Genomic DNA, 24309 nt, shown 5'->3' on the forward strand with positions numbered 1-24309 from the left:
GGAGTCTATGGAAAGAAGGACCCGCCCAGTGCTGGGCAGGGGACTTAACCTCCAGGGTGTCTAGCGCCCAGAACATGGGGGATGGGGGCAGAGGGGCCAGAGCGGGATGGGAAAGCAGGTGGGGGCCCCTCCAAAGCTCGGGTTTGCCAACTGGGCATTTGATGGGGTGAGGAGAAAAGGAAAGGAAGATTCTTCATTTCTGAGGCGTGAAGGGTCAGGACTGTGTTCCCAAAGGGGGATTTGGATGGCGCTGGGATGCCCCGCAGCCCCAGGAGGGCGCAGTCCAGAAGGACGTCGGCCCCCCGGGGCGCTCGACGCGAGGCTGCCTGAGCGGGGCTCGGCCGCGACCGCCGGGCTCACCTGCATCTCGGGCGCGCGGTCCGTCCGCTCGGCTCGGTCACCAATCGCATGTCTCCCCAGCCTGCCCGGCCCCAGCCCCTGCCCAGCCCCCTCCTCCGTCTCCTCCGCCTCCTCCTCCGACACCTCCGCCCTGCAGTCCCCGCGCCCTAGCGAAGCCGGCGGTCCGTCTGTCTGTCCCTCGCGGGCGGAAGCCAAGCCGAAGCTGGAGCCGGGGTAAAGGCCCGGCAACGAAGAGGCAGGAGGCCGCGGCCTCGGCGGGCGGAGGGGCGGGCACGCTCAGGACGCGCGACGCGGACTCCACCGGCTTGATTCTGCGTCCCGAGCCGGCCCGGAGCCGCCGCCGCCGCCGCCTCTGCCGCTGGGGCCGGGATCGAGGCCGGGCGCACTCCGCAGCGGGGCCGAAGCCAGGGCTGGGGCTGTCGCGCAGCGGCCGCGCATGCTGCTCGGAGCCCCGCGTCCGGAGAAGGGCCGGAGCGGCGCAGGTGGGGACTCTGCGCGCTCTGGGGCCGGGACTTGGACCCGTTGCCGCCGCCGCCGCCTGCGCTGTCGCCGGCCACCCGCGCCGGCTCCCGCTCCAGCCCTCGCCCGGGCTCCCGCCCGGGCTCCCGCTCGGGCTCGGAGCTCTGCTGCGACGCGGGGAGGGAACGCGAGGAGCGAGGAGAGGACCAGGGAGGGAGGAGGGACCAAGGGAGGAAGAGAGGGAGGGAGTGAACGAGCGAGCGGCGGGAGCCGGGCGGGGGAGGAGAAGGCGCGGCAGCTAAACCTGGGGAGGTGGGGGGTGGGGTGAGGGGCTCGTTTCCTTCCATTGAAGGGGGTGGAGAGCGAGGAGCGCCCCCAATCGTTGCCCTGCACGTAGGGGGCAGCGAAACGGGCGGGGAGTGGGGGAAGCACGGGGCAGGACCGGCGCGCTAGCCTCGTGCCTGAGCCGGCGCCCCCGCGCTCCAGTCCGGCGTTCGGCCGCGCCCCTCCGGGTGCGCGGCTCAAGACGAGTCCTGGATCAACCTGGCCTTGGGGGAGCTCGGCCTTTGGTCCTCCCTGGATGTGTGCGCACACTCTCGCGTGTGATTGCGTGTGGCCACATGTGTGTGCATGTAAGCGCGTGTGTCCACACGTGTAACTAGGGTCATTGCACACTGCCGTGTGGACCGACACACGCACGTGAACCGGTCGGGCTCCCCAACCTGCCCAGGGTTGTTTGGAGGACATTGTAGGAAGGGTCAGGCTGGGGGCCTCTGTCCAGCTCCTCATCCCATCCTCTCCGAAATGTCCACGACCCCCTGGAGGGCCCAGTTCCTTTCTGGAGGCCTTGTGGCGTGGAGGGCAGAGCGGAAAAGGAAGGCTAGTCGACTCCGCGGCTCAAACCCGAGCGGTGGTCTTGCATCCCCCTTTGCCGTCCGGGTCCCCGCCCAGCCTGACTTCCCGTCCAGCAGAGGGCAGCAGGCCCTCTGGCCGGCTCTGGCTGTGGGCACTGCACCCAGCGACCAGCAGAGGGCAACCCGGAGCCTCAGTCTGGGCTTTGCTGCCCCTCCACCTGGCTCCACAAGGGTGCTGGGGATCTTGGGCTGGGGTCACACCCTCAGATGGGCCTAAGGAACGGGACCTCTTCTCAGAGATCCAGATCCTCCTTGCCCCACAGATACAGAGAAGTGGCTAGCGGAATGTCTTAGTAAAGCCTGCAGAGGGGGCTCTGACCTTTGGGACCCCACCCCCTTCTGCTGTACACCACCTTCCAGCTCCTTGAAGCCAGGTGTCCTTTAACACCAAGCTAGCTTGATTACAGGTAAGAATAACAACCAATGCTGACACCACCAGGTACACTCGCCTCTTCTAATGGGACCATCCCCATTAGCACTGTGGTGCTTCTGACACCACAGCCCACAGGGGTAGGGTTCTAGCAGACAGAGAAGGAAGCCCAGACTGGGAGGGAGCAGACTGGCCCAAGGCCTCTCAGTCTCTGGGGCAGACAGAGGTCCTGCTTCCAGTGCCCTCACCCCCACGCTGGCGGAGTCTGCCTGGCATTCATTGCAGTTACCCCATACTGCCTGCACTGGCTTGCTTCTCCACTGCTCAGCCTCACACTAACCCCCTCCGCCCTAGAGTTGCACAGACCTGATCCAGCTAAACAGATTGTGGGGCGTTTCTGGGATTTCTTCATCTCCCTACCTCACCGTTGCTCAGGACAGTCTTGCTTGGAGAACAATTTCCTGTCTTCTATGTTTTAGCCCTCCCCCATCATCCTAGGACCAGCTTGAGGCCCCCTTCTAAGCAGGTGCTGTGCACTCTACATTCAGCCTCCAACAACCCTGGGAGAAAGCACCACCTTGGGAGAATCCTGGGGAGATTGACAGAGAAAAGGAAACCCAGAGAAGTTATGCGACTTGCCTATGGTCACACAGCTAGTAAGGTGTGGAAAGGGAATTTGAATCGCCTTCCGTCGTTGAGTAAACCAGTAGGGGGTAGACTTGGCAGAGGGATTTCCAGGTGGGAGGGGAAGTAGGCAGGCGGGCACAGACGCGCCTCTTCTGAAACAGCCCAGCGCAGGCGGCTCCCTGGCCCCTCAACTCCGTGATGCCTGGACCCCCTTTCCAGACTCCCCAGCTCCCCCAGCTCGGCGGTTTGCGAGGTACTCGTGAGCTCCCGCCCTCCCGCGCCGCCTCCTCCCACCAGCCCTACAGGAATAGCTGCGCTCTGGTTCCTGCGTAAAGGCTCCGCTAGGCACCCGGCGGGCGCGCAGACCCGCCGGGGGGCGGGGGCGGGGGCGGGGGCTATTCCTGGTGCGGCGGTTGACGCAGGCTCCGCGCGGCCACCGCATCTCTCCGCCCCCGACTCACCTGCTCCCTGCCTCAGTGATCTCGGCGGAGAAATGGGGAAGAGCCCCGTTACCCCCACTTCCAGATGCTGGCTGAGGAAACTGGCGTCCTGGGGTGGGATCTTTTGGGGCCCGCAATTATTCCCTCTGCTCCTTAGAAGCAGCAGGGATGACCGCAGAGCTATGTCTGGGAGGAATTGCCCCGCAGCCTGAGTTCTCCATTGAAAACAGTATCCAAGTCCCCCTCCCCTCCCTTCTTATTTCTCCAGTGGCAATAATAGGGAGAGGGAAGCTCTGAGGGAAGAAATTGGAGGAAAGGCATTTTTGAGGGTCCAGCCAGGGTCTGGTGAGAGTGCAGGCCCCTGACCTCCTCACCCAGCGACTCCAGGAAAGAAGGGGCCTGCCACTGGGTCCCACCCAAACAGCAAGCTTGCTCAGGCAAGCTGCTGGACAGGTGTCTCTCCATTTCTGTTTTTGTCTGGAAGGGGTGGCCTCCAGAAGAGGACTCTCAGAGTCCCCAGGGCCCCCGAGAATGTGAAACAGAGTGGCCCAGTCCAAGACATTACTGGCACGCCAGGGCATTATATCCAGGAGTACAGCTGAGGAATGTTCACCCTCAGCTCCAAGCCTCTGTCCTTGCTGGTTCACCTGCCTGTCATGCCCTCTCGATAGATTCAGCTATGCTTTAAGACCAAACGGGGACCAATCCCCACTATCCCTTGTCTGTCCTCCCCAGCCTGAGATGGCCTTAGAGACGAGTCTCCTTTCTCTCTGTCCTCAGACTAGGAGCACCTAAGAGCAGGCCTGAGGCTTCATGTCTCATGGTAGGCACATAGCAGATCCTGGTTTATGGGTGAGAACACAGCAAGTTCCAATGAAGCAGGAGCTGACTGCCAGAAGGCGCCAGCCCGCTGCAGCCTGAATGCTCACAGCGCAACGGAGAAGCTAGAACAGGCTGGGCAGGGGACTCTGAAGGAGGGGACAGGGCCCTCTTACAATTATCCAGTCCCTACTGTAAGCCAGGCTCCGAACTATGCTTTACATGCTTCATCTCACTTCGAGGTTGGCTTTGCTACCCTCACTGTACAGATGAGCAAACAGGCCCTAGGAGGGCCAGTGACTTGCCCAAGTTCACTCAGTGCCCAAGGGGTGGAGCTGGGTTTTGTAGCTCTGGGTGTGTTTGATGTCAGAGCCCAAGCCCTTCTCTGCCCCCCACCCCCACCCCAGGAAGCTGAGGATACAGGAGGCACCGAGGAAGGAGAGAGTGGCACACAGGCTGGCCTGTATGCCTGCTCCATGCTAGTCCTGCCCACTTGCATACCAGCAGCTCTCAGGGTTTTATGATGATGATTATTTCTGAAGGCACTTGAAATTAATGACAGCTCTAAAATGGCCGGGACAGTGGAGTCATTGCCAAGAGCTCTAATTAGCAAGAAAAATGGAGACCAGGAGCTGGGGAGGTGGGTGGGGGCTGGGCAAATGGCACCAGGCACGGAGTGGCGTTAGGGGAGTGGGGTGGAGTCGGCATCTGGCTGGAGGTCCCTTTGGAGCTGATCTTTTTACAGCTTAGCTAAAATTTAACTTTATAACTAATTTGCCTTAAATACACTTTACCCCAGGTTGGACACCATGTCTCACTTTATGCCACAAATTTGATTCTCAGCTCTCTTGTTAACTTGATGTGTGACCTTGAGAGGTTCACTGCTCCTCTCTGGGCCTCGGTTTCCCCAGCTGTGCAATGGGAGATTGGCCTGGGGGTCTCTAAGCTCCAGGATTCTGTGGCCTCTGCCTAGACAGTGGGGAGAGTGGCATGAGACATGAAGTAGGGGCTCCCTGGAGGACCCTGAGTCCTTGGAAGGCTGGAGCCCAGAAGTTGGGGGTCCGGGGGCCTCCGAGAGCTACAGCAGAGGCTCCAGTGCTCACCCTCGGCTCTTCTGCACCAGGGTCGCTGAGGCTGCTGGTGTAATGAAGTCCTGGCAACTCAGGCTGGAGGGAAGTGGATCAGGAAGTGGCAGAAAATCCATAGGTCAGAGCCTGCGCTGGTGCAGCTCCAGAGGTGGGCGCGGGATAGAGGCATCTGAGGGATCTAGTGGGAAAGTCCACTCTATGAAGTGGGCTGAGGCTGGAGCCAGGGTTGGTGCCTTCCTGCCTCCTCCCAACTCCCCTCCCCAAGAGCCAGAAGGGACTCAGGGACACCAGGGTCCCAGCTGGGCATGTTCCAGATGGCCAGGCTGGGGCACCTACTCATCCAGGTGCTCCCCCCTGCTCCTTGTCCTCCGTGTGCACAGAAGGGCCCTTGGGGCTCAGCTGAAGGGGACTTCTGTGCACAATGGCTGGCCCAGCTGGATGGAGATCTGCTGGTCGACAGAGAGACATCCATTGATGGTACGTGCTGAGGCCAAGACTCCAAGGGAAGGGGTGTGAAAAGCCCACCTCCAACCTCACTGGGGCACCCTCTTTCCTGGCAGCCCCCGTTACAAGCTTGTCTTGTCACTGACCCATTTCCTTGATGCCCTTGCCCTCGTCTCCCTCTAATTCCCTCCTCCCACAAGCCTGCTCTGAACACCTCAGTCTCCCCTCTCTGACCTGGGCTTGTGTCCTCGGTCACGTCTCTGAGCCTCAGTTTCCTCCTTTGTAAAATGAGAACATCAGTAGAGCGCATTACACAGGGTTGGTGTGTGGTGCACATGACTTAATGTACTTGATGCTGAGCTTGGCACATAGTAGGCTTGATAAAAGCAGGCAGTTTTACGGTTATTATAATTTCCGGTATGGCTGCTCTTTGCCCCCCCTAGCCCCACAGCCACTCTTCTATAAAAAGGCAGGGTCTATCCTAAGGTCCTTTTTAGCATCTCTGTCCCCTGAGAATTGGGAACACCCTGCAGGCATGGATTGATCTTGTGTTTCCACCAGTTTCCCAGTGGCACGCAGAGCTCAGATCCAGAGGGTCCGATGAGTGCCAATTCAGCCCAACTGAAATCAATTCATCGAGAAGCAGCAGTTGACTGCCCTGGAGGAGGGAACCAGGGCATGAGGGCAGGGATACTTTTGAATCCTCAACTCTTCCTTCCCTTCCTTGGGGCATTGGTCACCCACTCCTCCATCCAAGATGTCCCAGCATCAATGGCACCTCATTTATCTAGAAGCAACGTAGTCAGTTGCCTCCTCTATTTGTAATCCCACTGAGAACCAGGGGGAAGGCTGAGAGGCCCTTGGAGAAGCCAAGGCAGAAGCCCTGGCAGAGAAGTAAGTCCCTGGGGGGTTCCTTACTTGGCCTTGCCTCACAGCCCAGCTCAGTAGCAGCGGGGCCCCAGTGACTTAGAAGCAGGGTACTCCTCTGGGGCCAGTCAGCCCTGCCCACCCCACACTCCCTCCAGGGGAAAACCTGATGTTCCTGACCTCGAGTCACGAGACACAGCTTTCCCTAAGAAGACAGGGAAGTGCGCACTCCATTAAAAAAATAAAGGAAAACGCCTCCAAAATTAAGTTGGGAGCAAAAACAAAGAAATCAAATAGAATGTTTGCATAAAGAGAGCACTCCTGGCTCTCGGAATCTGGGCTCTGGGCTTGGCAGAGAGGCTCTTCCCAAGAGTCTGGGCTCAGCTGTCCCCACGGATCACGTCAGGGGGAACTTGAACTAATGTGTGCCAACAGGCAGCGCTATTAGCAAATCCATTCATTAAGCACTTGTCTTGAGTTCTGTTGTGCAAGAGAGTTGTTTATTAACTTAAGTCAGAACCTGTTATTAAGTTAAGTCAAAGGCAGTGTGGCAGCTCAGAAGGTGTCCAGCTTCCAAGCCAAGCCGTCCTGAGTTCCAGTCCTGGCTCTGTCTCTCTGCTTGTTGACCCTGGGCAAGTCATTTCACTTCTCTGAGCCTCAGTTGCCCTGTGATAGGCAACCTCTAAGTTGTTTCCCAGTGATCCCCACCTCCTGGTATTCACCCCCTTAGGTCAGTCCCCTCTCCTGGAGTATGGACTGGACTAGTTGACTCGCTTCTAATGAATAGAATGTGGCAGAAATGATGGGATGTCAGTTCCAAAATTAGTTTATAGAAAGACGGTGGCTTCCATCTTGAGTACCCTCTCTTGCTCTCTTGATTGCTATGAGGGAGGCCAGTTGCCACATTGGGAACTGCCCTATGGAGAGGACAAGGAAAGAAACAGATATCTCAGGCCAACAGCCCACAAGGCCCTGAGTCCTGCCCGTAGCCACTTGAGTGAGCTTGCAAGCAGATCCTCCCAAGTCGAGTCTTATTGTTTTAAGTTACCAAGTTTCAGGGTGATTTGCCATGAAGCAATAGGTAACTAATTCATATCCTGTCTGTAAAATGGGGTAACAGTTGAGATAAGGCAAGCCCAATGTCTGCTGCTGGCTGGGATGAGGGGTGCTCCGGCCACCTCAGACAGCAACATGGGCTTGTCCGGTAAAGCTGGAAAAGACAGACTCTGTGACCCAACCATTCCCCTCCTGGGTATGCATGCTGGAGAAATGTGCATATCTGGAGACAGTGCAGGAATGTGGCATGGTTTGTAACAGTGAAGAGCTGGAGATGCCCTAGATGCCCTTTGTGGGACGAGGGCTAAACAGAACGTGGTATAATCCTACAGCGGAACACTCCACCACAACCAACAGAGGACAAGCTGGAGATGCACGCAGCGCAGAGGACTTCGCTAACAGAATGTTGCATGAGAAAAGACAAGATGCATACAAGATAATGCCATATATGAGGTTTAAAAACAGGCCAAAAAACCTATAAACTGTGTGTGGCTATTTACATATATAGGAAAAGTATAAAACATGCATGAGAACAACCAACAGCAATTCCAGAGGGTGTTACCTCTGGGGAGAGAGGAAGGAGAAGTGGCAGAGTCAGGTGTACCCCGAACCCCACTTTCTGGAATGTTCACCAGCAGGAATGGGTCTAAGTGAGTTACATGTAGCAACTCATTTAATAATCTCAACAATGGAGTTCATTCTATTATCATCTCCTTTTACAGATGAGAAACCGAGGCAAGGGCTTCTAAGGAGATATTCCTGGGCCAGCAAGAGGCCAGGGCTTGACTCCTGACCTGCTGCGTGACCCGGGGGAGGCCCCACTGCCTCCTTGGTCTCAGTCTGTTTTTCTATGCCAAAGGAGAGACCCCCTCCTCCTCCTATATTGGTGTGGATTGAGATGCTGGGACAGTCTCGATTAACCAACCTGGAATATTTGCAGAGCCTCCTATGAGCCAAGCCTGGTACCCACTGCATTGCAGGAGAGATTAAAAATGAGGAAGTGTGGACAAAGGAAGGTGCGAATAAGATGGTTTGATTCAACACAGTTCAGTTTGGTTTGATTATACTGGACTTGGATCACAGACAGACAACCATTGAGGTTAAGGGATATTATGTGAGCATCTATAATATGCTAAACCCTGAATTAGGTTCTTTTATAAATTCTCTCACATAAGCCTCAACCACAACCTGTAAAGTAAGGACCATTCTTATTACGATTCCCAGTAAGCCAATGAGGAAACAGGGTCAGGGAGGGTGAGCAACTTCCCTGGGCCACACAGCAGAACAGGGATTGCCCTCCCTCCATCCTGACATGCTCTCTGCTTGGTGTGGGGGACACAGATGGGGGGGGGGCTCAGGCCCTGCCACCCACTGGGGGCACCCAGCCAAGGCCAGGAGGGTCTGGAGGAGTTGGAAGGGGACAGGGATGTGGGTGGCTGGAGTGATCAGGACAGCCTTCCTTGAGTGGAATCACTGGTGGAGGGATCCCTCCATCCATCTGCCCATCCATCCATTCATTCATTCACTCAACAAACATTCACTGCAGCCCTCTCTGTGCCACAAAGAGCCCAGGAACTAGTGGGTAAGACTCTCCCTGGTGTGATCCAGGCTGAGGTTAGGGAAGTGTGGGGGGGCTGTACACACAGAGCAGGCCCCAGGCAGTCAGGATGGGTATCCAGGAGGTGGTGATGGCTGAGTTGAAACCTAAAGGGTGAGTAGGAGTCAGCCAGGTGTGCAGGCGGTGGGGGGATGCTGCTCCCAGCAGAGAGAATAGCAGGTGCAAAGAAAGGCCCAACCCTGGGAGGGTGGGGAGAAACAGCCAGCCTGAGGAAGGCTAGTGCGGGCCACAGTGGTTCCAGCTCAGCTGAGAGGAGGGTATGGGGCTGACGCTACCACCGTCTCTCTCTGAAACTGTGCCCTGGCCCCGGTGGGGTGGCCACCTGCCTCGCTCTCTGGCTGGCTGCATCCCTATGCCAGCTCCATTCTGTTGGGCGGTCTGGGCCCCTCTCCAGAGGGATTAAGAGAAGGGGAGTTTAACCATAACGGCGCATGTAATTATGTGCAAAACGAAGGAGGGATCCTTAATAATTGATGTTGGGAGAGAGTAAATATCGGCAGAGGCACCCAGCTGCATCGCCCCGTCCCGTCTGGCTGGGACCCAGGGCAACTGCCTGGCCACTAATATGCCCATAAATTATTGAAGTGATCAAGAAGAAAGCAGGTGTCATGTCACACCCATAAACAGCTTATTAGCTAAGACTAACGAAGGGGTGGCCGGTGGCATGGCATTGCACTGGCTCCCCCCACATCCTCCCTGATTACAGAAGGAGATGGATGAAGGGTGGGTTTGGAGAAAGCCTGAGAGACTGGCTGGCCCCACTCCCCCAGTATCTCGACCCTCTCTGGAGTCAGGGGGTGTTGGGAGAGAGAAGAGGTCCAGAAATTCAAAGAATATTTTATGTCAGAACTGCTCAGAAACCTAGCAGTGAGCTCCCCGTCACTGTGGTGTGCAAGCAGAAGCTAGACAAACCCCTGACAAAGGATATAACAGGAGCCTGAAGAACCCTGATATGCTGAGGCTGGCTGGAGTGCTGGGAAGACCTGACTCTGGGGTCAGACACACTGGATGCCATCACAGTGCAGCCACCTACTGGCTGTGTGACCTTGGGCAAGTTACTGACCCTCTCTGAGCTGATTTTCTGTCACATTACCTGGGAATAGTCATACCAACCTTGGAGGATTGTAGGGAGGGTCCTAGGAGCTTATGTATGTGGCATTCTGGTGCACAGTAGGCCCTTAGGAATGGGTTGCTCCCTCTGTCTCCCACATCCACCCAACTTACAGGAGCTCCTAATTAGATCCAGCCTAATGAGGCTTCCCTCTTCCAGGCTCTGTTTACACTCTATTAAGGCCTAAGCCCAGGACATTAGTGGGAAGAGAGAGAGGGCAGCTGAGGAGGGGGAAGGCGTCCAGCTGCCAGAGCTGAGAGGCAGAGTAGCCATGGCCTGGCCCACTCCAGATTCCACCACACACAGTGCACCCTCACCCCTGGGGAGCATTGAAGGAAAACAGAGGCAAAGCTGCTAACAGAGAGAGGCCTCATGGGGAGCGGGGGGAGAAGGAAGGCTAGCTGGGAATGTTGGCATTTGAGCTCCTCAATGGCCAAGAGCTTGGAACCCCACCATCTCTCAGGCTGGTGGGTCTGCAGTCTCTGAGACATTTCCTTCGGGGAGGTGCAGCCAGGCAACCCAATGTGGGCACTTGTGGGCTCGTGGTGTGCTCAGTTCTGCCAAGGGCCACACAAGCAAAGGGGCAAGCCAGGCCCTGGGGAGGTGGCCAGATCCATCCTCCATCCCACCAGTGACTCCATGGTGGGAGGGTCTTGGAGCCTGGCTCTGTCCCTGTGGTGGGGATGCAGCTAAGGTCCAGCCCGGGGCCTGCCAGTTGGGCTTTCCTAAAATACCCATTAGAACACTATATCTGCAAGTTTTCCTTCTCCCAGAGGAAAGGGCACTCCAAAAGTTCTTACTGGCTGCACTTTGGGCTGGGCCTCCTCTCCCAGAGGTCTGCTCAGCACCCCTTGTCTTGTGCAGCCCTTCTCTGTCCCCCTGAGCTGGTTTTGCAGATACACAGGCCTGGTGGCTGCCTGAGGCCACGCGGCAAGTCAGCACTGAAAAGCCTGGAGCCAGGGCCTCCAGCCTCTCCCCACACCCGCTGGACTCAGCCTCAGGGGAGAGGGGAGACACTCTTACTCTCACATCCGCCGCGCTGGGTTGTGACGGCTGGGTCACACACTCTGACAGCTGCTGCAGTGCGGTGTTCCAGGAGCTTCCTTCCTGCCGGAGACCTCTGAGCCCCTTGGCCCTGGCCCGTCCATTACCTGCCCAGCGGGGTGGGGGCAGCTGGGGTGTGCCTGCAGTGACAGCCCAGGCGATGTGGTCAGAGAGGGGATGGAGGTGTCCTTGAGGACTGGTACCTACTCTGGAGCCTGGGACCCTCCCCTGCAGAGAGGGGACAGCTTTGCGCAGGGTCACACAGATCATATTTGGGGTGGGGGACTAGAACATGTCTGTGGTTGCAAAGGCTGTGCCGTATGGAAAGGGGGTATGTGCAGAAAGTGTAGCAGGCAGGGTTCTATAAAGAACTGGGCAGGGTGTGCTTCTTAGGGGTGGGCTGGTGAGGTCTGGCCACAGCCCCTCATGGTCCCCAGAGATCAGCTCCAGCTCCTCTCTGACCCCTCCAGCATCTGCCCCCTCTGTCTCTGTCTCTTTGCTCTCTCTCTCTGGCTTACTTTCCTTCTCTCACAGAGGGTCAGGGGAGAGTAAGGAGGGCCAGACCTCAGCCATTGGGCAGGCCAGATGACACGCAGCCTCACCAGGCCTCCTTGGGGGGCAGGAAGGCTCCCTGGGCTGCACCAGGTGGGCGAGCAGGACTCCAGGGTGGAACTGGGGCTGAGGCCACCCCCGTGGGTCAAACCTTGATAAAGGCTGCTAAATTGATAAAATCACCAGCAACGATCAGGTTAGGCGGAGGGGCCCGAGGCCTGTGGGGGGGCACGTGGGAGGAGGCACACGGGGTGAGGGGGTGGGAGGAAGGCCCAGGAGCCTCAGGTCTTCAGAGCTGCTGCAGAGTCTCTGGAAGGCTGAGGCCCAGGCACCTGCCCCTCCCTGGGCTGCATGGGCCTGTCACCCCCTTTCCGCCATTTGTGGCCATGCAGACCCTCCAATTATGGGCCAAGTGTCTGACAGACTCCCTCGGAGTTGGGCGTCAGGGTAGCAGGGTTACTGAAGGTGGCCCAGCCACAGTGCTACATTTACTCCCCAGAGAGGAGCCACAGCACTGACCTAGGGGCAGCGAGCCCGAGGGAGGGATTTTGGGTATGGGGGATGGGGAGCGGAGGGAAACAGGGGTGTCCTTCCTGAGAGTCGGGTGCAGGACTCCAGGCTTCTTGCACTCCAACCTCATCTCTGTCTAGTCGAGGAAGCGGGGAGGGGAAGGGGAACAGGGCAGTATATCAGCAAACGGGGATGGGTGGGTGTGATGTGTGAGGGAACCTTCTGGAATATGGCCCCTTCTGGGCAGGGCACTTGGGCAAGTCCTTTCACCTGTCTGCCTTCGTTTCCTGAATTATAGCACCTGCTCCAAAGGGGTGTGAGAAGTAAACGAGACAATCCATTCAGAGCCCTGGGACCAGTGCTTGGCACACGGCAGCCCCCCAGAAGGGTGGGTCATTGTTACCATGAGTTCGGTCAGTGCAGTGGTGTCTGTTTTGTGGGTGTGGTCATTAAAAAATATACCACTGTGTTGTGTTGTAGATCTGTGTATCAGCGTTAAACGTATGTGTGTTATCTCTGCTGTGTGTGTGTGAGTTGGGGTCCTGAGCAGGGCTTTTCCACAACTCCCTCCCTCTCAAGGCCCTGCAGTCCACACTCAGAAAAGCCAATTCAGGGCTTCCTGGCTGTTCTGGGGGGACACAACCACTGTGGTCTGAACTGGGTGAGGGGGTAACCTGGTTTCTGGGCAGACCAAAGCCTCCACCTGCCCCTTCTGGGCCCACCACCTGCCTGGGGTGCTTCCGTTCCCCGGGGAATGAGGATGGCATTGGTGGAGGTGTGAGTGACACAGCGAGCGCAAATAGGACCCAGCACCTGGGCTCCCGAGATGGCAGGAACTGGCCCCAGGGCTGGGCCTGGGGTGGGCCGAGCCCTGCCGACCACCCCGACCACTCCTGGAGCTGGCGGAGTGGACACAGCATGGGGCTGACTCCCCCGATCCCTCAGGCAGCATATGCCTATTTCACAGACGAGAAAGCAGGGGGCTCAGAGGCGAGGTGACCTGCTCTGGCGGAGCCAGGGCCAGCAGCCAGGCCTGGGCCTAGCAGAGGTCACGGAGGTTTGGGACTGGATGGAGGGTCCTCGGGTGGGATCCTCTCTATTTGGTTCAGCAGCCCAACGTAGAGAGATCTGGAAGGGCCCAGACTGTGGGAGGACCCCCATACTCGAACCAAAACATGGGCGCACACACTCAGACTGCAGTGTCTTCACACCACCTGCTGGGGCGCGAAAACCAGCCATAAATACCTGCCTTGTCCTGGCGGCTCATCAGGCGAGTGGGGAGGGAGGCCTGGGGTGCCCTCAGGAAATTTCCCAGTGACTCACAGACTTGTGGAGGCCCCCTGTGTCAACCCTTCCACCTCCAGAACTGGCTTGTCCGTGCCCCCCTGGATCCTCTCTTCAGTAAATGGTTGCTGGGAGAAGGGAGCCTCAGCTGGCCAGTTTGCAAGGACCTCAGACCTCACAGCCCAGGAAGGTGAGGCCAGGGAGGGGTGACCGAGCCCCAGGACACACAGTGGAGATGTGTGTGTGGGGTGCTGAGGCCCACTGCTCGTCACTGCCTCTCTTCCATGAGCCAGCCCGAGCAGCAGGACCTCTCAATCCACTGGAGCCCAGCTTTACGTCCACTCTCGAAAACTAGTGGGGACATTTTCACATTTACCCAACATGCTCAAGGTAGAGGGGGTGTATGTGCCCGTCTCGTGGCTAAAGACCAATGCCAGCTCATGTCTGAAGTGTGGGTCTGAAGTGTGGGAAGCATCAAGAACAAACTCACGGCTACTTCTGTTCAGCCTCCCATTCCCAGGCAACTTGGTCCCTGCTGGATGCGGGGCTGCTGCCTCCGACTGGCCACCCGCTTTGCATCCTGCACACGTCTTATGAGTCCCACTGGAGAGATGGCTGCAGACCTACTTAAGAAGGGCTGCTGGCCTTTCCTTAAGCCAGCAGTTAGCTTTGGGAGCAGAAGAATAAACAGAAGCAAAGTTAAAGACCTTGCGGATAATTCTCCCCTTGTGGTGGGCATGAGCCAGCCTTACTGCAGGGTGGAGGAGGAGACAGCCCAGGAGTGTAGGATCCCAAATGCCCCACAGACACCTCCACTGTCCAGTGAGACCCCAGACTGGAGCCAGGAGGCCTCATCAGGGCCTCAGCTTAGCTGGCAGCCTAGGGTGAGGCCAGGAAATGAGCAAATGCTTGAGCTGGTCTCAGTTTCCCCATCTGCAAAGTAGACATGGCACCGCCTATTCTACCTGACTAATGGGGGGTGAGGCAAAAGAGGGTGCGGTAAGGGGGCTTCTGCATGAACCTGATGGGCTGCAGTGGGGGCAGACAGCCTCCAAAGGGGCAAACACATCCACAGTCCTGCCCCACATTTCCATCCACCAGCCCATATGCAGTAAAGGCACCAACTGTTCCTGACTGTGATCAGGCTGTGTGTCAAGGAAATGTATGTGATCCATGCAAGCAGGTGGAAGGGACCCCATTCAAGCACACAGCCCCCCACCCCACCCCCACCCCCAGCATGCAAGAGGACCGCCCACCTGGGCACTCAAGATTAGCACACACCTGGCACACTCTGGTTCTGACCCCACAAGGAGTCCTACTTCCCAGTGCCCCACTGTCAAGGCGACTGAGAGAGCTGAGTCGGGGGTACGATGGGGACAAAGGAAAGGGGTGAGGGGATTGGGCTGTGGTTCAGAGCACAGTGCCCACGAATCATCAAGAGGATGGCTGAGCTCTCCTTCTCTCCTCTGTGCCCCAAATATAGGTCATAAATCCACAAGCAGGTGGGGCAAAAGCCTGGTGTTTCCCCACTTCCAGGAGGGCAGCCCAGAGGGTGGCCAGCCCTCTCTCAGAGCAGAAGTAGCAGAGTATGACTCCAAATGTAGGGCAGGGTCTGAGGGCAGCCCTTGCCCCAGACACTCTCCCTGCTCCCCGCCTGGGGTTCTGCCTACCCTCCCATCTCCATCCCGGCTGCCTGAAGTTCCACTGTAAGAGATTTCCTCCACTGGGCCTCTGAGGCTCCTTCTCCATCCCAGGAGCACCCTAGGAAGAGGGGAGAGCTTTGATGGTCGTGAGGGACTCAGCTGGGATTATTAGTGGACAGCCAGGGAGGGCAGGGTCTTCTGAGCTGCATCCAGAAGGGAGGCAGCCCCCCCCCCCCACAGCCCCTGGGGAAAAATAATAATGCCTAGCATTTATTGAGCATTTCCTCTTTACACTTGCAGAGCCGTACCGTAAACTTTGGCATTAACTTGTCTCACTCTCTCATCAGCCCTGTGAGGAAGGCTCTATTAGAATCCGCATCTGACAGGTGAGGAAACAGAGGCACAGAGAGGTTCAGTAACTTGTCCAAGGTCACAGAACAAGTAAGTGGCAGAGCCGGGACAGCACCTCGGTTTCCATTCAGACTGGAGAGTACAGAGGTGCCAGGGAGGGCTCTGGGCTGGTTAGGGGGGACTTGGAGCTCCTTTGGCCCGGCTGCCTGTTTACAGGCCCTGACACTGAAGCTGGGGGATGGTTTCCCCCGTGGCCTCACTCATGAGACTCTAGGGATGGGCGGGTGGCTGGCTGAGAACCCGAGGCCCCGTGAAGTTCAGACCGGGCCCCGCTATGCCTGGCTGTCCTGCCCCTGACAATGCACTAGGAAGCCGGAGCTGGGGGCCCAGGTCCCTGTCTGCCAGAGCCCAGGCCAGGGGAGGGGTGGGTCCCACATGAGGTGAGTAGTGATCAGAGCAGCAAGGAAGAAGATGAAGCCCACAGGAGGGAGGGAATCCAGGGATCTCCCTGCAGGAGGGTAGGATTCTGACATGCAGAGATGAGGAGGATGTTCTAGAAGGAGAGAACAGAGGGTGCAAGGGTGTGCAGGCTGGACAGAGTGGGGCTGTGCAAGACCCATTGAGTGGCCACAATTGCCCAGCATGAGATCAGAGGCATAATGGGAGCCTGGAAATTTCTCTCCTGGGTCTTCCTCCCTAGCATGGAGGCCATTTTTAACCCATTGCTGAGATGCCAGCATTTTTAAAAGGCCCATGGGCCCAAAGGCCTCCCACAGGTGGAGCAAGGGGACTCACAAATTCGATGATAATGCTAATGATCGGAGCCATCTTCTTTCATTAGGGCTGCCTCTGAAGCTAGGGCTGGGCAGGCAATGGGCAGCTCAGAACAGGTGCCGGGTGGATGGCCGCATGCTGAAAGCTGTTCCAGGCAGCCCAGGAAGGGCCCCATCAAAACCTCGCACCTCTCTGCTACCTTGCCCTGTACCCTTCTCCTCCCTGTCTGCTTTGCCCTTTCCTACCTCCTTCTCCCTCTCTTCTTTCTTTGTGTCTTTCTATCATTGTTCCTTTATTTTATTTCCAGCCCTCAGCACTTTTCCTGAAAGAGAACAGCTGGGCTGCTGGAGTCACGGGGGAAATATTTTTTTGACTACTTTGCAGATTCCCCTTCTCTATGAAAACTGACGCCATCATTGCTTACTGACAGACGGACGGTGAGATATTTATTTCCTTGCCTTTTTCCTTTCTCTGTCTCTCTTGGTTCTGTTCTGGGGCAACTAGGAAACACAGGGCCATCAGAGCCAGGGGCTGGGGGATAAGTGGGGAGGACTTTGGCACGAGGTGTGGGCAGCTGGGGCCCTCGGTATTGTCATTAATCCCACTTTACAGATGAGGAGACTGAGGCCCAAGTTCACCCAGATACCAAAATAATTCTAAATTAATATTAACTTAAGAGCTATCATTCAAGGAGCACTTACTGCATGTCAGGCAGGCTCTGTGTTGGGCATTGCACATGCAATAAGAACCTATGAGGCAGAGGCGTTACTGGCCCCATTTTACAGAGGGGGATAACTGAGGCTCAAAGAAGGGAGGCCACTTGCCCAAAGTCACACAGCTGTACCAGTAGAGCTGGGCTGCCCAGCCATGTAAATATGCACATGCCCACTCTGCCACCCCTCCCCATCCCCTACAGCCAGCTGGAAAGTGGTGGGGCTGAGATTTGAACCCACATGGTCTGTGTCTGTCCAAGGCTGAGCTCCACCCCCATGTTGATTGCATTGCTAAGAGGACATTAAACCGCAGTTCTAAGCACACCATGACCAAACCGGATCCTGACTCCAACCCAACTCCTGTGGTCAAGGGTCAGAAGTCCCAGCCAAGCCTGGTTCAGCCTTTCACCTGCTGTGTGACTTGGGATAAGTGTTCACCCTGTCTGGGCTTCAGAGGCCCTTGCTGTTGAAGAGGAAGATTGGCTAGGCCAAGCCCTGGGCAGAAATGAATGAAGTTGGTTTGAAGCCCCAACCCCCTCCCCCACTGCCAAGGACTATGCTGACCCACCCCCTACCCCATTCCCAAGGGTCTCCCATTGCTCACCCTGTCTTCTAGGGCTGGAGCCTCAGGCAGGCCTCTCCTCCTCTGGGAACCCAGTCTGCTGCCTGTGGCTCTGCTAAGCAGAGGTCCAGAGGCAGGAGACGAGAACCCAGGCCTAGACCTCAAACCTGCTGATATATGCCCCAGTGGCCTCATGGATCCTGTAAACACACCCCAGAGCACCCCACAGAGCTGGGAGACACTCAGCTCTACATGAGCTCCTATGGGTCTTGACTGTGTAACCCCAAGTCCAAACTTAGGGAATTGTCTTTAAGACCCATCCAAAGAATGACCCTCAACCCTCCAAACCGAGAAGGATCATTTGGACTGGTCACAGGAGTAACACAGCATGGCCATCAGCATTATCTGCAAACCCGGCCCTTCTGGGCTGCTCAATGTAAATGTGTTTTAATGGCAACACCCATGTTCAATGTAAATGGGAATGTTCTAGACTAACACGTGGCCTTATGTAAATGTTCATGAATTCAAATTAAACATGTTAGGTGATGATGCCTGTGTTCAATGTAAATGTCTATTCTTTGCTAAGACGGGACTTCATGAAAACTGTATCTCATTGATGGAAATGCATGTGTGTGTGGTCAATAGCAATGTGTGTGCTTATTATAAATGTAAGGTTTGAGGTTAATATCACGTGAATCTGTAATATGGGACTTGCCATTAGAGATGGCAGGCTCTGGGAAGTCACAACGGAGAAGTAATAAGACAGGCTCCACCCAGGCACAGGGAGAGCAAAGACTCAGGGGCAAAATGCAGAAAGGAGAGAAGGATGTTGAGCTGGGAGGAGAGGGTGCAGAAAGAAGCAGGGTCAGGGGACTGTGGCTACAGGGTCTGGGTAGAGAGCTTGGTCAGCTGTAACCGGGAAGCCAGAGGGCAATTCCGGGCTTTGGAAATCCAGCTGGCCAGGCAGGGCTCCCCCAGGCTGTGTCCCCTGGGAACGACAGTGTCCAACACTGTTCATGGCTAGGCAAGTTATGCCCCGCCAAGGGGAGAAAAGGGAGCATGGAGGGCTGGGGATCCTTCTGCCCTTACCTTATCATTCCAGGGGGCTGGCTACAGGAAAATGGAACTGGGTGCCAGGAAGCTTTAGTTCCAGCCCCACTCAGCCACCAGGCAACCATGGTTAATTCTCCTAAAATCCCAAGCCTCAGTCTCATCACATTCAAGTGGAAGGGGTGATAATACCATCCATGTGGTTCTCACATGAGATTGGATGTGAAAGGGATTTGCAAACTGTAAAGTCCTTTGCAAACTGTAAAGTAGGTACAATGAGAGGTGAAGGAGTTCTGGTCCCCGGGGCCTTCCTGTAGATTGACAAGCCTCGGAGAATCCAATTCAATATCTGGGGCACAGCGCGTAAGCATGTGCACAGTATGTGTATGCATGTGTGTGTGTGAGTGATTTTAAGCCCTGAGGCTTTCAGAGTCTCCACCACACAGGTTTGAAGTGAGGGGGAAGAGGAGGAAGTGAGATTTCAGGATAATCTTAAAAGTGAAAAAAAAATTATTATGCATCAAAAGGAATGGGGAGGCTTAAATGGCTCCCAGGTGGGACAGAATAAAACAGTCCTCATTGTTATTTTTCGATTGTCTCCATGCGGGGAAGACTGGCAGAGGATCACCATGGCAACCCTAAGCATCCGGCAGGGGGCGGCCTGGACCCCGCAGGTCTGTCTGTGCTGAGCAGTGTGAGTCAGTCCCTCAGGCACCAGAGGCCGGGGCTGGGTCCAGCCTCCCAGTTCCTTCCAGTTCCAGAAGCTCCACCCAGGACAGGAAGTGGACAGACTGGAGTGGTCTAGAGGAGGGGTCAGCCAGGTCGGAGCTGGGAGTTGCATTCGAAGATGGAGAAGTCTCAGAACTGAATGGAGAGTGAGGGGAGGGGGCTGAAGGGATGTCCAAGTCAGCAAGGAAGTCCTACAGGGTGGCCACAGAGAGAAGAGGCCATGCATGGGCTAACACATAGGCTAGGATAAGAACTGGGAGGTGGGGTAAGGTGCGGATGGGAGGGTCTGGGTGCTGGTGTGGACAAGAGAAGAGAGGGCATGGCGTGGAGTCCAAGCATGGGGGCTCTCCCAAGCTTCCCTTGAGACTGTGCTAACTAACAGAGGGCAAGTAGACATTTTTGAGGCTGAATCCAGAGTGGATTCGGCCTCTGTGGTAGGGTTCAAAGGCAGCGGACAGGAGGAGAGGAATCTGGTGAAGGAAATCTCTTTGTGATTGACAAAAGGTAGCTATGGTAGATTCATGCATGTGGGTAGTACACTGAGGCCACTTTTGATGGAAAACTGACTTGGGTGGAAGAGAGAGAGTTCTCCGTTTGTGGAAAGGTAGCTGTGCACTCCCTGCCTTTTATACCACTGTATCCCCAGTGCCTGATGGTAATTTTTTTTTTTTTAATAAATGAGTGAAGGACAGAGAACTGAATGCATAGTGTTCAGAAAGCTAAGTGGAAGTTCTAAGGAGACAGTTAATACCTTCTCTCCAATAATTGGCAGCTGATATTGAATTAGCTAAGCAGCTAAAGAACCCAAACTGATATAAAGATGGCAAATGACAAAAAGATGGCAAATGATAAAGCTACTGGCCCAGGAGGCCAAAGGACTCAACATCAAGTGGTCCAGGCCATCCCCCAGGGCTTTTGGCAAACAAAATCTGGAAAAAGTGGTAATATTTCCTTCTTAAGGACAGATGACAAAAGACTGAATTGGTATAAAGTAGCAACTGGTAACGGTTGAGTTCTACCAAGAAGGTGCCACATTGTACCCAGGTGTCTAAATTCCTTTCAGTCATGCTCCAAATTAATAAGCAGTAATTCTGAAGTATGTGTTAGCCTCCCAGTTAGAATTCCTCCAAACAGCTTTAAAGCAAGAACAAGCAAATGCAAAATCCAGAGTCCTTGATCAGTGAATAACTGCAAGGAGTGGAAACATCCCAGACTTGGGGGAAGCACTGTGGCTGATCCCTTCACCTGATAAATTGGTTTTTGCCCCAGGCTCATTTCAGGGGAAAGGGGCTCTGCAGTAATTGGGGTTTAGAGTTTTAGGGTTTGGAGTCTTTGGGTCTCTAGGTTGAGGGTTGAGCAAGGGTGGTCTTGGGATACCCCTCAAACTCTGGAGAAGTGAAGGAAAGCTACCGAATGGGAAAGCCAGCACCCTTTCCCATTCATGCCCAAACTGTTCTCTATCCACTATCAAGAAGATGACTCCTGAAAGGCAGGCACAGATAGACCCGAGTGTGAGCTCAAGTCTTGGACCTACCAACTTCAGGCAAAGCTTTTGCCTTCTCTGTGAATGAGGCAATCAGTGGAACACAGCATCCTTCCCAGGGCTGGTGAGGCTCGACTAAGACAATGGACACCAAAGTGCTTCATTGATGGTTAAGTTCCCCAAAGAGTTACTGCTATTCTTGTTGCTACTATTGATTCACTGGGTAGAGTCCCTGGGGACTCAGAAGCCTCTCTGAGCCTTCCGGTAGCATTCCTTCTCTGCACTGTGAAATCTTGGCTGGCAGATCTTCCATCTTTCTGAACAACCCTAACCTTTCTCATCTGCGGCTGCAGCTGGAAAAGGAGTGTGTGTGCATGTGTGTGTGTGTGTGTGTGTGTGTGTGTGTGTATTGCTACAACACGGAAATCACGTTTCCTCATGTCAATATATCCCCCTGGTGATGTCTGTCACTCACTCCCACTTCAGACGTACCCCATTCCTTTGCTCCTGCTGTTCTCCACTTGGAACCTACTTCCTCTTTGCTGCCCAGCTAAGTGGTTCAGGGTCCGGCTCTGATTCCTCCTTCACCAGGGAGTCCTCCTGGATTCTCAGTCCCAGTGGTGGTCAATGGCAAGACTAGTGGGGGAGAGGTCAGGAAATGGGGCTCAACCTACAACCTGTGCCATGGCTGATATCCAATGAGCCTCCTAGCAGGAGTGCGTTTCTGCCACACACCTTGTTTCTGCTTGGTTATCTAACTCCTCCCCTGATGGTGAGCTACTGCAGGGGAGGGAAGGGTTGGCCCTTGAAGGCTTGGCTCAATGAGTTTGTGTGGGGTGAGGGACAGGTGGATAGAAAAGGCCCTCTTTGCTTCTCTTCTGCTCTAGCCACCTCACTTTGGAGAGGGGGAAATGCTGGTTGGTACAGGAGCTCTCAGAACTATGATGTCAGAGGTGGGGATAGAGACCAAGTCAATCCCTTGACTGGAGGAGACTGAGGCACAGAGAGACTTACCCAAAGTCACAAAGCCAAGGTGACTCTGGACTCCAGGTGTCCTGGGGCCCAATCTGCTGCTCTGGACCCACGTGGGCTCAAGTCCTAAGTTGCTGTCCCTGCCTGCTGCTCCATCCCTCCAGGCCTGGATCACTTGTCTTGGACCAAAAGGTGCTCCTGGGGACTCTAGGGCAGACCTGCAGCCTCCAGCCAGAGAGGAGGGCACTTTCCTGAGTGAGAGGCGGGTCCCCAGCCTGGTGGGCCACCCAGACCAACCCCGGGCCCTCTCTGTGTTTAATGGAACATTTGTTGAATGGAATTGAATTTACTGTTCGATTGCAGGAGATGTAATTTGATCTGGGTCTTATGAAGCCCTTAATAAAGTCAAGGTATTACTGGTATCTGCTGCTTTTTTCTTTGTTAAAAGAGGCATTGGGGCGATACTCAGCTTGGAGTGAGGACATCTGTCTGCCAGTCCTGGCTCAGCTGCCTCTGTGCCCTGTACCCTGGGGAAGGTGCCATGCCTCTCTGTCCCAGAAGCGAGGGTCTCCATCCTCAAGGTAGGCATTGTCCATCAGCCCTGATGATCCATCTGGGGGAAATGGCCAGGAAAGGAAGGGGAGGTTGGATCTCCTCAGGACTGGGAGTGGAGGGGGAAAGAGCTGACATTTATTAGGTACCTTCTGTGTGCGAGGGTCCCCATGCCCTTTAGCTCATTGAAGGCCCACCATATCCCTGTGTGGCTGGTGCCTGTGGAACGGTTACTAGTATCCCAGACTTCCTGAGATCAGGCATGTGGTGGAGAACTGCACCTCTCTGTTGCTTCAAAAGTTAGGCCTGTCCGTGTGACTTGCTCTGGCAAATGAAATGTTAGTGGAAGTAGCATGTGTCACTCACAAGTGGAAGCTTAAGAACCAGCCCGTGCTTGGCCAGGCCCTTTTCTGCTGTCGCAGCTATCACGATGCACATGTAGAGACTGTGGCGGCTCTAGCAGCCTGGAGTCCCGAGTCACAGGGAGGATCAGACCACCCCTATATGTAATGGGAGTGAGGAGTGAACTCGACCTGTTTTAAATCTCTGAGATTGCAGCAAAACCTGGCCTATTCTGACTGATATAGTGCCACTATATCCCCTGAATTCCAGATGAGCAAATGGAGGCTCAGAGAGGGTCAGGAAATTGCAGGGGGGGAACCAGAGTGAGTGACTGGCAAAGTTAACAGTCAGTGTCAATCCATCTGATGCCAAGACCACGAGGCTGGGGGTCGTGTGCCTGCCCCAGGTTGACTGGGTGTGGTCAGACCCAGCCAGCTGGAGGCTGGGTTTTGGTGCTTGGCATCCATTTCCCTCATTTCCCACTCCTTGCTGAACACATTGCCCTGAGATGCCAGGCTGGGGCCTTCAGTCTGTAAGGGCTGGAGGAGGTCAGAGGAGACAGGCTGGGAGAGGCCATGGAAAGGGCTCCAGAGTGAAAGAGACCTAGGTGCTAATCCTGGCTCTGCTACTTCTAGCTGAGTGATCTTGGGCAAGTTACTATTCTTCTCTGAGTCTCAGTTTGCTTGGGTGTAAAATGGGAATATTGCCACACCCCTGTTATTGAGAAAATGAAATGAGATGTAAGGAGCCTGGCACAGAGAAGGGCCCGATACTTGGTCTCTGCTACTGTCACAAGCACCCAGAGATGAGGTAGCCCCACTTTCTGTACCACCCCTCTCCTCCTCCTAGACTTTCCTCCTCTGTTCTCTCTAGACCCCCTCATTTCAGAGGATCTCAGCCTCTACAGGAGGGAGGGAGAGCAGTGGGTAAGCCCATGTAGAGCTGTGAAAATGCCAGTCCAGGGGGCAGGGGCTTCCCCAGGGCCACACATGAAGGGAGTTCTGATGGAGCGGGTGTCACAGCGAGCCTCTGCATTTGGAAGCCCCCTTTCCCAAGGGTGTGGGGAGAACTTCCCTAGGAGAAGGTTGGCTGCCCCAGACACAACAGTGAGGGGAAGAGGTGGAGATTCCCTGGAGGGAGCAGGTCATCTGCAGAGCTGCCCAGGTGGGCCTGGGCCTGCCCCGAGCCTGGGATGGGCTAGGTCTAGTTCTGCCCAGAGACCCCAAGCTCCTACTGGTCACCAGTAGCCTTCTTCCTGCCATCCCACCCTTCTTCCCTGCCAGGATGGCTCTTCTCTGCAGTACCACCTCCCCAGAACACGGCCACGCTGGGTCCCACCACACCTCCGCTCAGGGCAGGCACTCCTCCAGGACCGAGACCAGGCTTGGGAACACGTCCTGAGTGATCACACCAACAGCAGCTGCCATTTCTTGAGATCTCTGGCCCCTCTGCTTGTGCACACCACATGAAACCTGCAAGGTACGTGCTCTCATCCCTGTTTTACAAAAGGCTTAAGGAGGTTCATTTGCCCAAGGTGCTGCAGGTATGAAGGGATGGAGCTGAATTCACACCTGG

General features: G+C 55.6%; 1 protein-coding gene across 4 annotated transcripts in view; it reads right to left on the reverse strand.

The window, feature by feature from the left end:
* LINGO1 (leucine rich repeat and Ig domain containing 1) overlaps positions 1-24309 on the reverse strand; it is a 194988-nt gene that overhangs the window by 17799 nt on the left and 152880 nt on the right. The window contains exons 1-2 of one of the 4 annotated variants that reach the window (XM_037833343.1): positions 24078-24097; positions 11197-11357 (exon numbers count right to left, since the gene is read on the reverse strand). The exons of 1 other annotated variant lie outside the window; for it this stretch is intronic. Coding sequence is in view for 1 of the 3 variants with exons in the window: in XM_037833340.1 (XP_037689268.1) it covers positions 361-366 (6 nt within the window). In the remaining 2 variants the exon portion in view is untranslated. Of the gene's footprint in view, positions 1-360; positions 975-5092; positions 5114-11196; positions 11358-24077; positions 24098-24309 lie in introns of those variants that run through there. 2 more of the 4 variants (XM_037833342.1, XM_037833340.1) reach the window with 2 other exon arrangements.

The sequence above is a fragment of the Choloepus didactylus genome, chromosome 4 (assembly GCF_015220235.1).
Source record: "Choloepus didactylus isolate mChoDid1 chromosome 4, mChoDid1.pri, whole genome shotgun sequence".
Lineage (NCBI taxonomy): Eukaryota > Metazoa > Chordata > Mammalia > Pilosa > Megalonychidae > Choloepus > Choloepus didactylus.